We start from the raw sequence: 17,525 nt of genomic DNA on the forward strand, positions 1-17,525 counted from the left end.
CAGCGTCTCTAAGAGATGGGCGTCTGGTTAAAAAGCCGAAAACAACGGATTTTGCTCGGTAGTAGACACAGGTGGCATGAAAGATTTGACATACATTGCGCGCACCGAAGTAAATAGAATGCCCTAAAGAAGAGTCTTATGCAAAAGAATATGGAAGAAGTCGGAACTGTGTAGCATTTTACTGCTACCTAATGTTTTCAAGAGCTCGCAGGCTCAGATTTTTATGGAGTAGTAATATAAATTTAACCAAAATAAATTTAAACTGTTGTTTATTAATACTTTCTGTAACGCCTACCTGTACAACGCTGTCGATGAGTTGATCAAATATCTTTGATAGAAACAATTGTACGTATATTTTTTATTATAGGCGGAGTAAAGTCCATCACTTACGAGTAAAGTCATGCTTTTTACATATTGCTATTCTCAGAAGCAACGAATTCTTTGATTATTTTTACCTGTTCTTTTTATTTTATTTTTATTTTAATTTTAAGTAGGAACAAAAGGGTGTATCCTCTATGTACGAATATAGTTTACGCTGCTATATTATATATTAACAGACCTTCCTTGAACATAGTGCATACAGAATACCATTTATACTCGATTTTATATTCCCCCGCTTCATTCCCACCACACCCAAAGTCGGGGGTAACGTGGTCCGCCTAGCTAATGAAAACCTTTCTAACTACGTTACCATGGTAACCGTAGCTGGGAAGCATCTGGTCACGACGGTCCAAATTCTAGCGTTGGTGTCGATCGTAGCCCAGTCCGCTTAGATAAAAGGGCAAGTTATACCTCAAATGAAGTAATTCCAAAGACATGTCCACATAGGAAAAATGCCTCGTAAAAAAAAGGCAAATAAATAAAATAAAACACTTTTAAATTGTATCGTTAACTTTGTAATGATTGTACCGTTGACTTTCTTCACTCGTGTCAGCGGTAGTGATGGTAGTAGTCAAGGTTTTTACATAGCTTCTTACACTGCGTTATACCGGCCCCACGTTTTCTGACGGACCCGTTTGCCTTGTTTAGTTTCTCGCGTTTTACACTGACGTACCAGGGCAGACATTCATATGTCACGCTTCGTGTTGCTGGGCAGCCGTCGTAGCCACGCTACCTGTCATACAATTCAACAGTAGCCTTTGTAGCGGAACTTGCTATTCGATAGGGCGGGTTAACTAGATTGATAGCGGCTAATTCACTAGCTGCAAGAGCAGCAACTTAGGGTCGACGCCGGCGAGTCTACGAGGCTGCCAGCACTAATAGCAACCGTCGTTGGTTAGATGATGGTGCAGCGATCGCCGCATCACTCGGGTACCAAAGAAACTGAAAAATTAAGGAAAAAGGCCACGAGTCCGCAAAGGCATACCACATTGCTACAACGATGACGGCCGCAGTAGCGGCGCAAGCCAGCAAAAGTCACACCTGGTCGCTGCATCGGTTGGGTCTGAAAACTGCAGACTCCCCCTAAGCATTTACTGGCATAAGTTTGTCTGGGCGCAATCGATCGCCTCGTCGACCAACTATTCGGCTTTCAGGCTTTTCCTAGTGTTCTTCGTAGCTGTAACGATGACAGAGATACCTCGAAACAGCGACGAGTACTGAGGCTTTTTTTTTTGGCTTCCGTGTAGGCTACGTTTGTGTTCTCAATTTTCTATTTTATTTTTCACCCTCTCGGACTTCGCTGCTACATAGAGTTGTGCCACCGTTGACTAGTTTACCTCGTGGTCCCCGGTCCTTTAACTCTTCAGAAACCACCGCCTACCTGATGGGCTACCTTTGACCCTGGATTCGAACTCGCATTCTCCTTTTTTTATTACTCTCTCCTATTCGTTCTAAAATAACAAGTTGGCGAATCTGCAAAGTATGATACAGCATCGATTCGCATAGGTCTTATAAGATTGGAACTGGGCTGTCTATGGTTCCCAGTCGTAGACGTTGTCTTCATGTCATCTTAGTGGACTGTAAACCTCTCTGCAAGCCAGAGTATGTATGCCCTCTCAAGCTCTGCGGTATAAGAGGCCGGTGCAAATTATATGTTTGGTGCATATTCGCATTACCAGAAGCAGCCTATTGGCTATCCACAGTAATCGAAAATCAGCCAAGGTTCGATTGGGGGTACAGGTTAGGACCTGAAAACGGGCCGCTCAGATGGCGATGATGTATGAAGAGTCTACGATGGATAGCCGCAGCGATATGACAGTAGGAAATTTGCCCGTTGCCAAATTGACAACCGACGAACAAATCAACGGATTAGCAGTCCGGCCTTAACTAATACCGGCCCATACAATTGCCACTGCCGGCCAGACGTTCGCCTATACATCGAGCCGCTGCATTGTCTGCACTTGCCAACTTATTGCCGGTTGCCGTTCCGCATAAGATATCAATCCCAGTAGCGACAGCAGCCAGCCAAGAAACCTTCGTAACATATTATTGTATTACTTCGTGTATGCCACATGTGCAGTTGCTTAATAACGGCAACCTTATATCAATTATCGTTATAATGCTTGCAGAATTTTTTTGTTCAGCAAAAAGTTGTTCGATCTATATTTATATAGAAATGCACTAAAGCTCGATAAGACTATAATCAATAGTTAAATATTTACTCATATCAGTCTTCGAAATTAATAAGTGAACGAACGTTTTTATTCTATGGTAAAATGAAACCATTAGGAGAGACCTATTGCTCAGGGCAACTGAACGTACAAATCTCTATCAGCTGTCGCACGTGCTTTAGAGCAGCTGGATTGGAAAACGATTCCAATAAAAGCCTTATTGCTATGGTAGTTACGGTTTTGCTAGCTTTATATTTTCTGATAACTTTTGAAAGGTCAACTTAACCAACGCAAGTTCATGCAAAAACATTTAATCAAGGCAACATTACAGTTGATTGTAATATAGATTTAAATGTTTTTTAGTGTTGTTAGAAAAAAGAATTCGATCTTCTTCATAACAAAACTATTAGAGAAAAACTGCTCTCTTACGAGGTGAAGCCTGTGGTCAACCGCTTATCCCTCTAAGCTTACCCAAGCCGAAAAAATAAAGTTTTCTAAAACAAACCCTCTCTGTGTCGAGTTCTACGTCCGACATCGTCGTTAGGCATTCCATTAGATGGTTGGCCATCCGCCTGAAGCAAAGTGTCTCTATCCGCGGATTCAAACCTAGACCACAACGTGTCCGTGAAGAAATTACCCTCTAAATGACAAGGACTACTTTAAATAGATCCAAGAGATACTCAGATATGTATCCCTCTCATATAAAACAATTTAGACTAGATAGATTGAATGCTATAAAGTCAGAATAAGCAGTAGCTCAAAAGTCTCATCTAGCGTAAGAAGCCCTGTTCGGTTTACGCAGAGACATAGCCGAGAAATAACCTAAACGCCGTCTAGGGTGATATAAGCGTAATGGCATACCGGGTCTAGTAAGAACTGTATGTCCACTGCAAGCTGTATGGCTACATTTAGTCTAAGCACGTTCGTTTGGTCTATTACATAACACTTTTTATTTTTATTTCTCTCTGTCGTAACCCGTTTCGCCCCTTCATTTTCAATCCATTTGTATTCCTTTAATGTGGGCTTGAGCCAAGACTATCTCTCTTTATATACGACTTGCTTTTTCTGTCTTTATTAAAGCATGTATCCATATGTACGTCTATGTATGCAGGCTGATGTAATTCCTGCAAGTGGTAGTCTGTTATATGGAGCTAGTACTGTCGATACGTTTCGAAGGGCGCCGGCTATAGAATAATCGAATCTTTGCCGTAGATCTACAGTTATTTCTGTGTATTGTAGTAAATGGAATAGAAAAGGGTACAAACCGAAATTCAATTAACCTAGCGGACGGAAGAACAAAGTAAATTGGTCATGAAGCAGCGAGCCAACTCATGCAATAGAAGGCAGGTTAGCTTAAAAGAAACACGCGTATGGGAGGGCTAAGTGGCTTACTGATTTGAAACGAAGTCGTGGAAGGCAAAAAAAGTGATTTCGGATCCTGATTGAGAATGGGACAATCCCAATTTCTACTCGGAACCGATTTAGTGGGTCGACTTAAGGAAATCTGGGAAGGGAAAGGGCTTGCGAGCCCATGTGTCTGTCTGTTGTCGCGGTACGGGCCTCGAGCTGTGCTGTGCTCCGTGTACGTATACTGGGTGAAATCTTGGATATGCACACGAAAACAAGAGCGTATGGCGGTAGACTAGAATAAGAGTGGGCGGATCTGCCGGTTCGGGGACACTTTACAGATGTGAGAACATTCCATCGTGTTCGATCAGCTCGCTGCATGCATGTCTGTCAGCTATTTATGACAAAGCGCCAGGGAAGTTAAAAGCTAAGCTCAGCCAATGCATACAAGCGTCCGTATTATGTAAACAAGGCAAATCCACAGGCACGAATATGCAAGCACTTGCACGCTAAAAGAAATAAAAATTGACCCTTTCACAGCTTTTTCTGCGTTCCCTAATTGTTCTATCTGCGTCAACCTTTTACACTAATAGCGCTATGTATGTCATAACGAGAATTGGTAACAAAAAAGGAGCGACGGACAGAGGTGACAGTAAGGTTCGAGTGATGAAAGACGCATTTTGTACCATCTTTTCCGGCACAATTGAATTCATGTGCATTATACCATTTCATGCGTTTCTCGTACGCTTAATTCGTTCAGGCTACTACTATGGAGGGACATCTCCATATTAGTATCTGTCAATATTCAAATAACAAATATCGCCCTTTGGTGTTACATAAACGGCAGAAGCGTCGAAATTCGTAGCGTGTATATTATGATTTTATGTCATTATCTCAAAAACCATGGAAGGGTTTTGAGAATAGAAATTAGAAGATCAAACAACAATAGCAATCATTAAGAACCTACCTGGCGGCAAATGTACACCAGTCCAATAACAGATCCTAGCGATATCCTATCCTAAAGGTTTTGACATGAAAAAGGAGAACGTGCATCAATTTAATGAAGTGCATACATTTTGTGCATAGATCATGTTATAACATCCAGGGATCATCGGAGACCACGAAAGACCGCAATTTACCATACAGGCATTGGAAGACTGAATGTTAGCTATGCACAGATTTCTGAGCTCAGATTCCATAGATTGAATCTTAGCTGCCGTTCAGAGGTCAGTTCAATCGAATAATGTAAAAATTAGGAACACATCATTCAACTAATCATGGCGTAGTTAATACATCGCTATTACAAGCTGTGTTTTTCGAACGCTAGATATGCAAATCATTTACATCATCGTACACGCAAAAAGGTATAGTAAAGAAGGGTTCCCAAAAAAACCGTGTGAAGTCTGGCATTCCCGCCCCCTATACTCTGAACAAAGCGCTATGAGGGTGAACGGCCTCTTCAGTTATTTCATCTTGAAGGCAGATATTTTGACTCAGTACAAACATAGAGATAAAACACCCATACCCCTAGCCTACGCCCTTGGTGTCTCGCTTATCCGGATGGAGTAGATGATGATGATGATTTCTGCTTTGACATCTCGGCAAGGGTAACTGACCATCGTCATTGCTAAAATATCTGAAGTTATGCTTAGCGGTCAAAATATGGGCCACTGCTGCATTGTTAGTATTGCCAGTGAGAGGCAACAAGGCAAGCAAAAAGTGCTAGCCCGTCTGGAAACTTGGACTCTTGACCATATATAGCATACTCGTATACCTTATTATGAGGGACCACAAGCTGAAGGGATCTCGGTCGAGGCAACCGACGGCAACGTAGTGGCAAACGGCCGTAAACCAGATAGGTGCCAAGAACGGGCTGAGACGGGTAGATTCAATATTACTGTTGGTAACAGACAAATAATTAGTCTTACAGTATAAGATTACTTATAGTCCTTATGTATCCTAAACATAACTAGATCTACATCGGTCATACGGTCAAAATTGTATAGCACAAGATATAACGCGCCAGGTCATAAGTAAAGTTGGGCTTATGGGCCGTTCTACATCTAGTCGTAGTCGACAAACCTGCAAAGCTGCGACACGAGTTAAATATCATGTTGAAGTTACGTTAACTACTTCAACGCTTCAGGTACTCTGACAGAAACGCTTGCTTAAACAAAACTTCTCTATAAATATTGTATATAGCAGATTTTGCTTTGACGGACGCGCGCAGCAATTTCACTTCAAGTTACGCAAATTGATGGGATATCGAACGTTCTAGATGCCGGCTGATGCGTAACGTGCGTGATCGTATCGCCCCTTCATTTAGCTCAGCAAATATTACATATAACATTGGCTATTGGAATATTTAGCTTGAGTTCAAACGTATATATGGACGTACAGCTAATTAAAGGAATCGAACAAGTTATGATCTTATCAGCAATGTTTGCGAGTTACTAGAACGAACGAGAGACGCTGCAGAAATGATAATGATGATTCGATCTTATCGCATGTCTATACCTTTTTAAGCCTTAAGGCAGATAGATGGCTTTTATGACACAATTATGCCAAGAGCGTTACATGTGACTTGAGAGAGGTCAATGCTAGTTCCAGTTACGAACCGTACGCGTAAACTGTTCACTGGCTGAATAATTTTATAGCTCGATCCCTTTGCAGCAGACTATTGTCAAGCCATCACGCGCCGATTTGCTAATTGCGTTTTTTTTTTCTTTTAATGTAATTTGATTTTTGCATTTACTGCCTTACAGATTCTGCAAGATTATTCTCTTCCACAGTTCCGTTCTACTAAAGACATAGGCAGATACTTAGCTGCGTGTCTCGAGTGCATTTAATACCATTATGACATTGCCGTCTATTTGTATCGAGATATTTATAAATTCTTCTATTAACCAGGCACAAAGTCGAAAAAAACCAACACTTCTTTGATTTGTAGTTAGTTTTAGATAGTAAGGGTGCTGTTCGACTAGACTTAACATATACCCCACGTGCCAGTCGCGGCGTATCATATCGCTATAGAATTTTCGCGATTACTACTGCTCATCCGAACGCACCTGAACTGTGTCCGCTTAGTAGTTACGATTTTTACGTAGTAACAACTGCTCGACGACAAGAGTCAAGTAAACAACAACTATCAGCGTTTCGATATATTGGGAAGCTTGTAGTATTTTGCATCAGCTATTAAAGCTACTTAGAGCCTTCTACTGTTTTCGGAACATCAGTCGACAGCCGGCCAGCTGTTTCCCGATGCAATAGTTAACAGGCCTGACTTCTTCATGCTTAGTTTTAACAGCGGGACCGAAAATCGTCCATTCTCTTCTGCTCAATAGCCTTCTTACTATAGTGCGAGGATCTTTAGTCTATGGTGAATAGTAGGAATAAAGCAGTGAAGCTTTTGTCGGAAAGCTTTGCCGATCGAAACGGCAGGTGGATCTCGTGTAGGGTTTGCTTGTGTTGGCCCTGTTCCAGCTGCCGCTCAAAAGCCTTTTGCCCTTTCATCGGTACAATTCCAGTCTATTCGAGACGAGTCAACAGGATCGCTCCTTTTACTACTATCGTAAGCGATACTTCTCACACTTAGCACTCTTACTATCCACACACACTTTCGCATTCGAGCACGGTTTCGTCCAACTACGTCGAAACGGCTACGCAATAGCTCGTTCGCCCCCATGGCGACACCGAACTGATTGCGCACTTGTGGTCAAATAGACGTACTGCGACTGACGAACTCGACGGCGCGTACTCTCGGGCCGTTGCCGCCACTTCGTTTACTCATCATCTAATAAATTGGACAATACAGACGCAAGGGGACGCGGATAATGATAACGAGCTGCCTACCCTGGCCTTCTCCCGGAAAACCGCTAGTCCTAAGTGAGTCACCAATCCAAAGCTTTCTCGCTTTCTTCGAACGCGTCCATTCAACTGCAAGAAAGATCTCAGCTCGTTCCTATGGGTGCTAGATCACTTGACAATAGTTTCGTGCTTGCTCGATGATATAAGCATACTGCACTCTCAAGGAGAGGCCTGTAATGCGTTTGTTCTCGTTATGTCGGGGATTTCTGTCTAAAAGCTTCTTACGTCAGCAGCACTAGTATAGTTTCAGCAGTGAGACTTCGAAAATATACCTAGAGGTTAGCACAACGTAGGCTACAAACTATAAACATAGAATGGCTAATAGGGAGATTGGCAGCGGGGATTCAGTTTCCAACTGCTCTTATAATGATATTTACGTTCTATATGGTATCTCAGCAGTCAGTAAGGCTGACTCTCAGCATTTACTTTTTGCGTAGGAAAGCACTTTGAGTCTAGACTTTGTAGTATTACTAGCAAGAGAGGTCCCACCGCATACGTAGGTGACCGCTGGAACTTAGTTTTCCGCCGAAACCTGCGAAGGGAAGGTTTGCATTGCGGAGCGTCATGTGACGTTTTTTTAATTAGATGCTGTCTACCTGTGTGCCTTACTGTGCTAGCCTCGCCTTTTCTATAACAAACCTATAAAAAGAAATGGCAATAATGTGTCGTAATATCGATTTGCCAGCGCTTGAATTCGAATCAGCGATGTCCGCCCGTTATACATTAGCCGCCGAGACTACGTTGTACCCCTACGTACCATATGAGAGTGGAACATTGCTATTATTGTTGCATGAGTGTTTGATTTTCATATGTAACAAGGCAGATCAAACGTGGACTAACGATGAGCGCCTTGATAAACAATAAACAAGTGCTCAACTCAAGTAATTACAGACAGCCGACAGTAGTTTATTTCATTTAAAAATTTGGTATTTATCATCTTACAGCTAATACTACAAACTGTTGCTACAAAAGCACACACCTTACGTGACGTCATTGCAATTTGTCTTCAGACCTCTTTTCCTCAATCTATTATCTTAGCCAAATCTCGGTCATACAGGTTATATGGACAATAATATAGGTGAATATGCTATCGTCCGTGAAATGAAAAGTAAACTCACCAGTGTTTACCAGACGGAACGTGCTCTGGTTGTGGTCAAAGATGACGCGGCCTGCAGACGGTGCGGCCACATCAAACAGTGAATACTCACGCGATTCCTCGCGCGAACCTCTGCTTCCGCGTGATGTATGAATCAGTGGCGCGTGATGTGGGCCACCGATGCTGCCTGTCGCGTTGCCGGTCGAACGCAACAATGGACGCTCGCGGGTATGTGATTCGCGCGAAGGGTCGTAGGATTCGCGGACCTCCTCATGAATCGTCCGTAAATCGCGCATATTGTTGCGAGCCTCGCCGACCGTCGCGAACAGCGGGTTTGATCCACCCGACGACATCGTCTGCTGCCACTAACGACAAAACGGACTATAAACTGTCCGAACTATTCAATAAGTAGCGGCGGTGGCAGCAGCAGCCGCCGCCGCCGCCGTCGTCGTTGTCGAAAAGCGTTTAAAGAAAGCAAGGCAACTGCTCACACATCTGACCCGGTTACGGAACAGTGGCGACTCCAAATTCGTTTTTCTGCCGATTTCGTCAGCCCAGAAGGTCGTCTCAGTGTGTACATATATCAAGGAGCTGCCTTATCGGTTTAGCTCATGTTTTAGTTTAGTCATTTCTGTTTTACTTGACACTTTTGATTTGTTCGATCGAACTTTGTTGTTTTTACAGTTGTCTGCCGTTACAACAAGCCTGACGGCGGGTCCGAGTCGGTGGGGAGGAAACGATACGGCGGCGTATGGGCTGCCTGCTGCTATGCTTCAGCCGTTGCGGTGCTGTAACATCAAGTCAGGTTTCGCAGTTGCTGGCTTTCCAGAATCGAGAAGTCTGATGGGAGTAACAGGTGATCGTGTAGCTTTTCCTCACTACGACTGATCTATTGTGACTCACTGTCAGCGTACAGGTGATGTAGCAGAACGGTGCTGATGAAGTACTCGACATCGACCTGTGCTTGCTGTTACAGACGAATAACAACGCACCTGATCGAATATGATGCCTGCCTGCTGACGCTGATTTATGGCCTGAATGAATCAGTCAGAGGCATTAGTGGCTGGGTCGGCTAGCTTGTGGGAATTCGGCCATTCTATATATTAACCGAGTGGTGGCGTATAGGTGCCTTTCTTGAGAGTAGAGGATGATACACATTCGATGATGGCCAACGGCGGGTGCCCCTGCCTGATTTTCACTCGCTAATCGAAAATACTTCAGGGACGACCAGAGGCAACCGGACTGTTAGGTAGACCGCAGTAGCTGGCTGTTGCTTCGGCTGATGTGGCCTGGTGGTTATGTCATTTACTGCGGTTCCTGTTAGACTACTTTCAGTACCACCGCTGTTGTGGGCGATATATTGTGGTTCTAGATGATCTGATGTTAACTAGGATTTGCGCATAGGACGGCAGTAGTAGTAGTAGGATGCATGCTAACACTTCATCGTGATCCAATAGCCCATTGCACTGGATGGAAAAGATACACAACCGTTGGTTGACAGAGGGTTAATTCATCTTGTGGATTGACTTTGTGCTTGAATCAACCGAAACAATACTATAAATAGTCCCAAGTTGATGGCGCGTGGGAGCGAACAGGGCGTAGACGTTTCTGCTGTCGAAAGGGCAGCAGAATTGATTTTTGTTGTTGACAGTACACCCTACTTTGGTTTGATAATGTTAATATTAGGCTCGCCGTTGTATTTGTCGATTAGCCGTGTTTCTGTGTTGATGCTGCGGATGGTTACTGTTGCTGCTATTAGAATTGTTGTTGTTACCATCGTTTTTAACCTTAAGGTTTGGCTAAAAAGGCACCATGAAGGAAGCACATGCGAAAATCTTGAGCAGGGTGAAGGTGAGGTTAGCTGGCGATGAACTCAGCCACAAACAGCTCGTACTAGCTTTGCGCTGAAGGTCGAAGCTATTTTCCTTTTTTTTTTTTTTCGTTGACTATATTTTTCACCCTCGGAGAAGTTCGCGAGATTGTGTATATTCTTTACTTTGAACTGATGACATTTCGAGTGACTTTTTGTCTAGCTCTTATTATTTCTATTCTCTTTTAATCAACAAACCTGCTACTAAGAGCAGTAGGACGTTAGTGTAATTAGCGACACACTTTGCTTAATAACATTGTCGTCACCATTAGCGCCATATATATATATATATATATATATATGTGTGTATATATTCTTCTTTGGCATAATTAAAATAATTGTCGATAGCTATGATATTTCCTTTCGTATCAGCTGCTGTATCCCACCCTCGGCCTTATCTCCATATTATCACATAAAATCATTTATGGCCATCGAGTTTCCCGTCGAAACTAATGGTCGTCTACCACTAATAATTTAGTCGTGCTATCAATACGCTACGTCGTTTGCATTGTCAGATGCAGATTTGGATTGATACTCTTAATCTTGGCCCAATCGTGACCAAGTGCTACTCCTACAACATGCGCCGCAGTAAATTTATGTGGTTAAGAAATTCAAAAGATAATGATGATACACGTGACAATGCGTCGCGTCATACGGATGCAAGTACGGCCGTTCGAACTTGTTGTTATTGCTGCCGCAATAGGCGTCTTCGTTGGCAGCATCGTTGTGGTCGGGGGCATCTCTTGTGCCACTCGAAGCCGGTGGCAGCTGTAGCATCAGTATCAATGAACAGCCCCTGGTCCGGTTCCGTCGTGGCTAATCCACTCTTCGCCGTTCGACTATTCGCTCTTTTTGCTGAGATTTCGACACGAGAAGCAGCGGCGCTGTAAAGCTGAGGATGGACCAAACGGAGAATGAAGACCACTGCAAGAACGATTAAAGGGCCCAAGCGGTGGCCGAGGCCACCGGCAGATCCACTATCATTGTAGCCGCTGGACGAATGCGCCAAACAGGACGACGGTTGGGCCTGAATTGTTTTGTATTCTTTTTCACCGAACGACAACGTCCAGACATAGGGAGTCCGAATGAACTTTTCGGGGTGAAATGCTTCGATAATATGTTGTCTATATGTGGCGTACTGAATCAACTTTTTACAATTGCAATGTAAAGGATAGGGTTCCTAGCACAACGGCGAAAGACGCAAGCTACTACAGTCTTGTTTCTATTGGCAGCAAACAACTACCAACGTCTTATAATCTAGTAACGGTAATTACCGACATAATGAACCTCATCAGCGGGCAAAAAGACTTACAACCTTCGAACGGTCTTCTCGGGTAAATGCCGGTCGATGATGCTGCCATCTTGCTCAGTGTGATAGAAAATAATGACAGCTTCAAACAAATCGGCTGACAAAAAAACTCACGGTTTTGTCAAATCTTTGCAGGAACCTTAGCTTTTCTGCAGGTATCTGTGCTTCGCGGGTGACACGCTCCGCCACCGAAATACGGCACACGTTGGTATACGTTGTTGCTTGCTAGATAGATATTGTTCGTTATTCGATACGTAACATAGCATAGTAATATTATTATTATCATTATTGTTACTGTTATGCGCTTCTATACAAGTCCAAGGAGATCTTTTTTTACGTTTTCCGTTCAGCACGGTTTCTCTTCGTAATTGTTTTCTTACTCGTTTCCAGTAACACTAGATTTTTCTTCGTTGGCTGGAAAATGCGCCGTGGAGCATAACGCGAGCTAGAGGAAGAGCGAATGGGTTATCATTAGTTCAATCTGGGCAGGTGGAATTCGTTGAAGATCGCAGCGAAAATTAACTGAAGGAAGAAAATGGGCATTAGCTAAGCTGATTCGTAGGCGGGTGACGACAGACGACATAAGGGCTGAACAGGGACTGATGACCGCTAGATGGAGTTTACTTAATGGTCGAATTTTTATTTGTTTCGACTGACTGGCACAATTGCTGTGAACTAGCTTTACTATATTTTTTTGCTTTCCATTTTCCTGATAACGATGTGTTTTGCTGCTTCATACGTAGAAAATGGACGTAGATACGCGGACGAAGGTTTCGGCTTATACGCTGTGAACTGATAACATCTGCAGGAGCCCACTAACAACGACACTGTGCTTACTATGATTAATATAATATTATCAACATAAATGTTCTTTTTACACACATTATTCACTAAAGCCTTCACGGAATGGCTGGGCTAAGGAAATTGGATGCGGGTAAAGTAACCGTAGGTAGTTGAATCGATGAATATGATCAATATGCCTTGTAGAAGAATGAAATCATATATCGTCTGGTGGTGAGTTGATGAAAACATAAAGTTATTGAAGTTGATGTCGTTATTGCTCTGGTTACGGCTCTGCTAGTTCCAGGGCGTTACAACTGATGATTTTGCAAGGTCGTACAAAAGTTAGAAGCTACAGAAAAGGCATAAACGGGCCGCGTCGCCGCCTCACTTGGGCCCTCTTCTCCGGGTAAACTCTAGTCTGTTAGCAGCCTTAGTCCAGCAGTATGTAGTGTCCGTCACTAAATAATAGCAGTCCAGAAGACATAAACACGTAAGAAGCATAGACGACGATGAATGATTTACTCGCACAGGGCACTGGGACCTGGATCAACTGACTGCTCTGAAACCGTAGATAATCGGCCTAAAGCGAAGGACAAAAGGTAGTAACCTACAGAATATTCGAATTGCAACATCCGCTCATTGTCTTCACTTATTACTACGATTTCTACAATGGTGGAAATCTGTGGCCCGTCTTCTCGGCAGAATGTATTTTCCTTTTGACGATTTTTTTGTTTCAGTGAAATGTTTATGCGATCATCGATCACCAAATCACTGTCCTCGAAACGGAGCTGCTGGCTATACTGGTTATCATCGGGCCCACGAGTCGATTTCATTTTATGCACTGTGTAAATGGCGTCTTATGTCATTCATCAATGCTGTAATGCTTGTCAAACGTATGCGATGTTAGTAGGTTACGGGGATTGAAAGAGAGAACGGTTCGGATTGAAGAGCACAGGATACAGCGGTCAGCGCGTGTCGTTCTGCTTCCAGACGCCACTCCGTTTACTTGTTTCAAAATATTTGGCAGCTTAACCCAACCCCTTGGTCCCGTTGACGACAGCAGGCTCTAGCATTAACAGAGATCGACAAATAAACATAGAACGCTGTCACCTGTCTGCCGTCGACCGGTGGATAGATCGAAAGATGTCAAAGACATGGTACCGCTGGTGTACACATCAAACAAACACGAATTCGGTGATAACTTCCCAGACACGTAACAGCACACAAAAAGCATAGAACAACGGATTGTTTAGTCTCGTCGTTATCGTCGTCGTCACTTGAACGAATTAGGTAATGGCAACTATAAGGTGGTCGTAGCGAAGCTTGGAACACATGTTGAATTCGGCTGCTCTCTTTGGGAGGTCGTCGTTTGGGCGGAGAAGGAGCTGGGATAACTCGCTTCTTGGTTCTTCGAAACGGCGTGAACTTGCACAGCACGCACCGGCTGTGGCGGTCGCCGGCGCCGGGCAACAACGAGAGAGTTCCGGAGTGAGTGGGGGCTGCACGTCCGAAGGCGAGGGACCTCGTTGTAGGAGAGAACGCAATAAACGGAGGAGGGTATGAGACGAAATCATAGAGCAACCGACCGCCTCGAAGGGACACCGCGTTGCGTTGAGGGCCATCACGATATGGTGGAAGGAACGGACGGACTGGGCGAACAATTTCGTCGGTCTGATGGAGGACAGAGGATCGAGCAGCAGCATCAGCCGACAGCACGAAGAAGACCTCGGAATATAGGTACGTTGAGATAATAGATGTCAACGGCTACCGACGGACAGACAAGATGCATAGAATAGAAAACATCTACAGTTCAGTGGAGATGATGAAGACTCAAGCGGTGGTAATGACGACTAAGAAAAACAGGAATCGATTACATGCAAAAACTAACCAAAACAGCCGGGGCTATACATTTACGTCTCTATATTATGTCAAAAGATCGGAATGAAAACTATAAATAAACGTCACATATTTAGCATAGCGATACCACAGACGCATCGGGAAGGTTATGTCAAAGCTGTCTATAAGGACTTGAAATTTAAGCAGACCTTTCTTAGGCGAAATGTTCGTTAGGGAGGTATCTGATTGAAGTCAAATTAAATAAGGTTGACATCAGCAATCCACCCAGAACAGCCGCTATCAATAAAATAGGTGTTAAAAATTTTGAAGATGTTCTTTAGAAGGACAAAAAAATTAATTAATGCAGGACCATTTGGTGGAATACCCTGACATATCCACATCAAAGAACTGGGCGGAAATTGATTGCGTTCTTTGTTTCAACTTTAATAATAAGAATCATAACAGAGACTCGTTCCAATGACAGCAGACAACCAATGACAAACAGTTGAAAGTTTTCAACTTATTTCTACATAGATGTACGTACGTGCGTAGAGATTACCTGAATAGATAGTGGTATAGCATTGGAACAGAAAGCTTAGTCTCCAGCGTGAGCATATTTGTAGCTGCGTCTACTAGCTGTAAGTAGTTGTAGATTGTTACTCTTCAAGCATATACGTAATTTGCGTATACAATACGGAGGAAAGGGGCAAAAAGTGGATATCGCGGTAAAGGGATCGCTATTATATGGTAATCGTAAGCGCAAATCGATCCCTACAAATAGCGGCCTATTCGTGCGTAAAACTGTTACAGATGCTTGACCGTACTCTGGCTTAGCACCAAGTACCTTCCAGATTGACTCCAAAGGTTATACATTTATTTATGTTTAGTAAAATAAAAATACACAATAGTAAATCAAGCCGGCAAGTTAATAGTATATGAAAAAAGGCCCCGCATTACTCAGGAGCTATTCATGATTGTTGCCATGAATACCAATATTTGGTAAAATTGTTGTATGACAATAAAATACTAACACGCTTCTAAAAATACTTTCTTTTTCGTTACGTACATATGTTTTTGCACATATAAAGTTATTAATTTGATGGGTAAAAACTTCAGGCTGTAATACTCGCTACGACCTAGCCGTTACGCACAATATCATATCACAAATCTAGATCCTGGTCCTGTAGATTCCCTTTTTGGAAGCGCCTCGATATCGAAAATTCAGCGGTGTAACGGCGAGTGCCTTGCGGAAAACTACGCCGTTTCCCTGAATAACTTCAGCTTTTTAAGTGCGCAGTAGTAAGTTGCAGTTAAAACCAAATATTGTCTAAGTTAAGCTCATCCTATTTCGGCAGCAAGCGTTCAATCCGAGAGAAACTAAGTTTTCGATGTTACTTGACATGAAGCTATCAACGACTTTTCTATGCGTACTCCCCGTGAGTCTTTAACGCATGGAGTAACGTACCTAGTGATCTTAAAATGAAGCTCTCAGAATGTACAGCATGCCTATCGTGTGGTGTATAACACTCACCTGGTATCTTGGAGCAGCCACTTTTGTTTCCATGAGCTTAAACTTTAATTCGATGACGCAACGGCATTTTTTCCGTTTCTGTGAATGGTATCTCGTCTGTATTGGCGAATCAGTTGTAACGCCAACATCTCAATCAAATTGATCATAAATAATAGACTTATTTCCTTACTTTATTTTTTAATAGTAAGCTTTGTATCACTCTTCCATTGATTGTAAGTCGACTATTGCCTTCTCGTTCGAAGTCTGCCTGTGCGTGCATACGTGCACTGATACCGGTTAAGTCTCAAGGTCAGTTCTACGGACCCTAAGCAGGTACAATATAATACGACGTTTCCCAATTATCCGTTTATGCCACAGATAACTTCGTTTCTCCTCGATGGTATAAGATTGCCGAATTTTGTAAAAGGTAAATATCTAGGAAAGGGAATGATGCATAGAAAGCTAGCGTCTATATTAGGTTGCTAAGCCTCGCTGAATAAAATTTAAGACATCTAAATTTTGAATCGTATATAAAACGGGGTTTGGTCTCGATAAAAATATGATATACACACTGTTTGCAAGTCCTTTAGTAGCTACCGACTACTAAAGCATAAAGAAGCAGGAGCGAGATGTACAGCATGTTGTACGCTCCATTGTTCTGGCAGACAACCGGCTTACACAGTCACTCTTCGGTGGTGTCGGGGGGAAGGAGGGACTAAATTAGACACGCAATTGAACTGGATGAGTTTCCGTTCGATTAATTTGTCGAAATCTCTTTTTCCGTTTTTTCCACCGTTTCAAAGTATTATAAACAATAGGACACTGACTTTCGAGTCACTTTTGTTACTATGTCAAATTTTCACAGACGCTATTACTCAATTTGCGTCTGCCCCAACAAAACCTCACAAAGAAGTACATAACCACTGAGGACGAGATACTATTATCTACCTAGAAGGATTCCATTTAAAATATAGGTCGACGATATAGCCTTTATCTATTGTCGGTCTTCTGCCGACAATACACGTTTAAGAGAAACGCCTTTGTATTGCGTACGTAACAAAAAACCTGAACGATATGTTTTTAGTGTTTACACAGTGAAGCCATTACGTTGGCTGATTCTTAGCAGCCACTTGAGATTCTTAATATTATTCGTAGTAATTTCGTTATCGATGGCTTAATAGAGAAAACTGATGGTAGGATGCGCCACCGCCGCCATCCCCCTGTTATTGCTCTCTAAAACATAGGAACAACCCAGATGACGCTGGGTTAAGTTTGGAGAATATGGGAGTCGAATGCTTGCTTCTGTTGTCTCTAATTTATGCCGTAATTGAAGCGTTGCGATGGGGCCGCACGCT

General features: G+C 42.9%; 1 protein-coding gene across 3 annotated transcripts in view; it reads right to left on the reverse strand.

Annotated features, from left to right (window-relative positions):
• The window catches only part of LOC147753233 (uncharacterized), a 33,721-nt gene extending 18,034 nt beyond the window's left edge, over positions 1–15,687 (reverse strand). For 2 of the 3 annotated variants that reach the window (XM_086968984.1, XM_086968983.1), the window contains exon 1: positions 8,885–15,686. In XM_086968984.1, the coding sequence (XP_086825110.1) occupies positions 8,885–9,215 (331 nt within the window). In that variant the 5' untranslated portion in view covers positions 9,216–15,686. Of the gene's footprint in view, positions 1–8,884 lie in introns of all 3 variants that reach the window. The other variant, XM_086968982.1, reaches the window with a different exon arrangement.
• Between the last annotated feature and the right edge of the window lie 1,838 nt (positions 15,688–17,525).

This window comes from Varroa jacobsoni, unplaced genomic scaffold (assembly GCF_002532875.2).
Source record: "Varroa jacobsoni isolate VJ856 unplaced genomic scaffold, vjacob_1.0 scaffold_632, whole genome shotgun sequence".
NCBI classification, from domain to species: domain Eukaryota; kingdom Metazoa; phylum Arthropoda; class Arachnida; order Mesostigmata; family Varroidae; genus Varroa; species Varroa jacobsoni.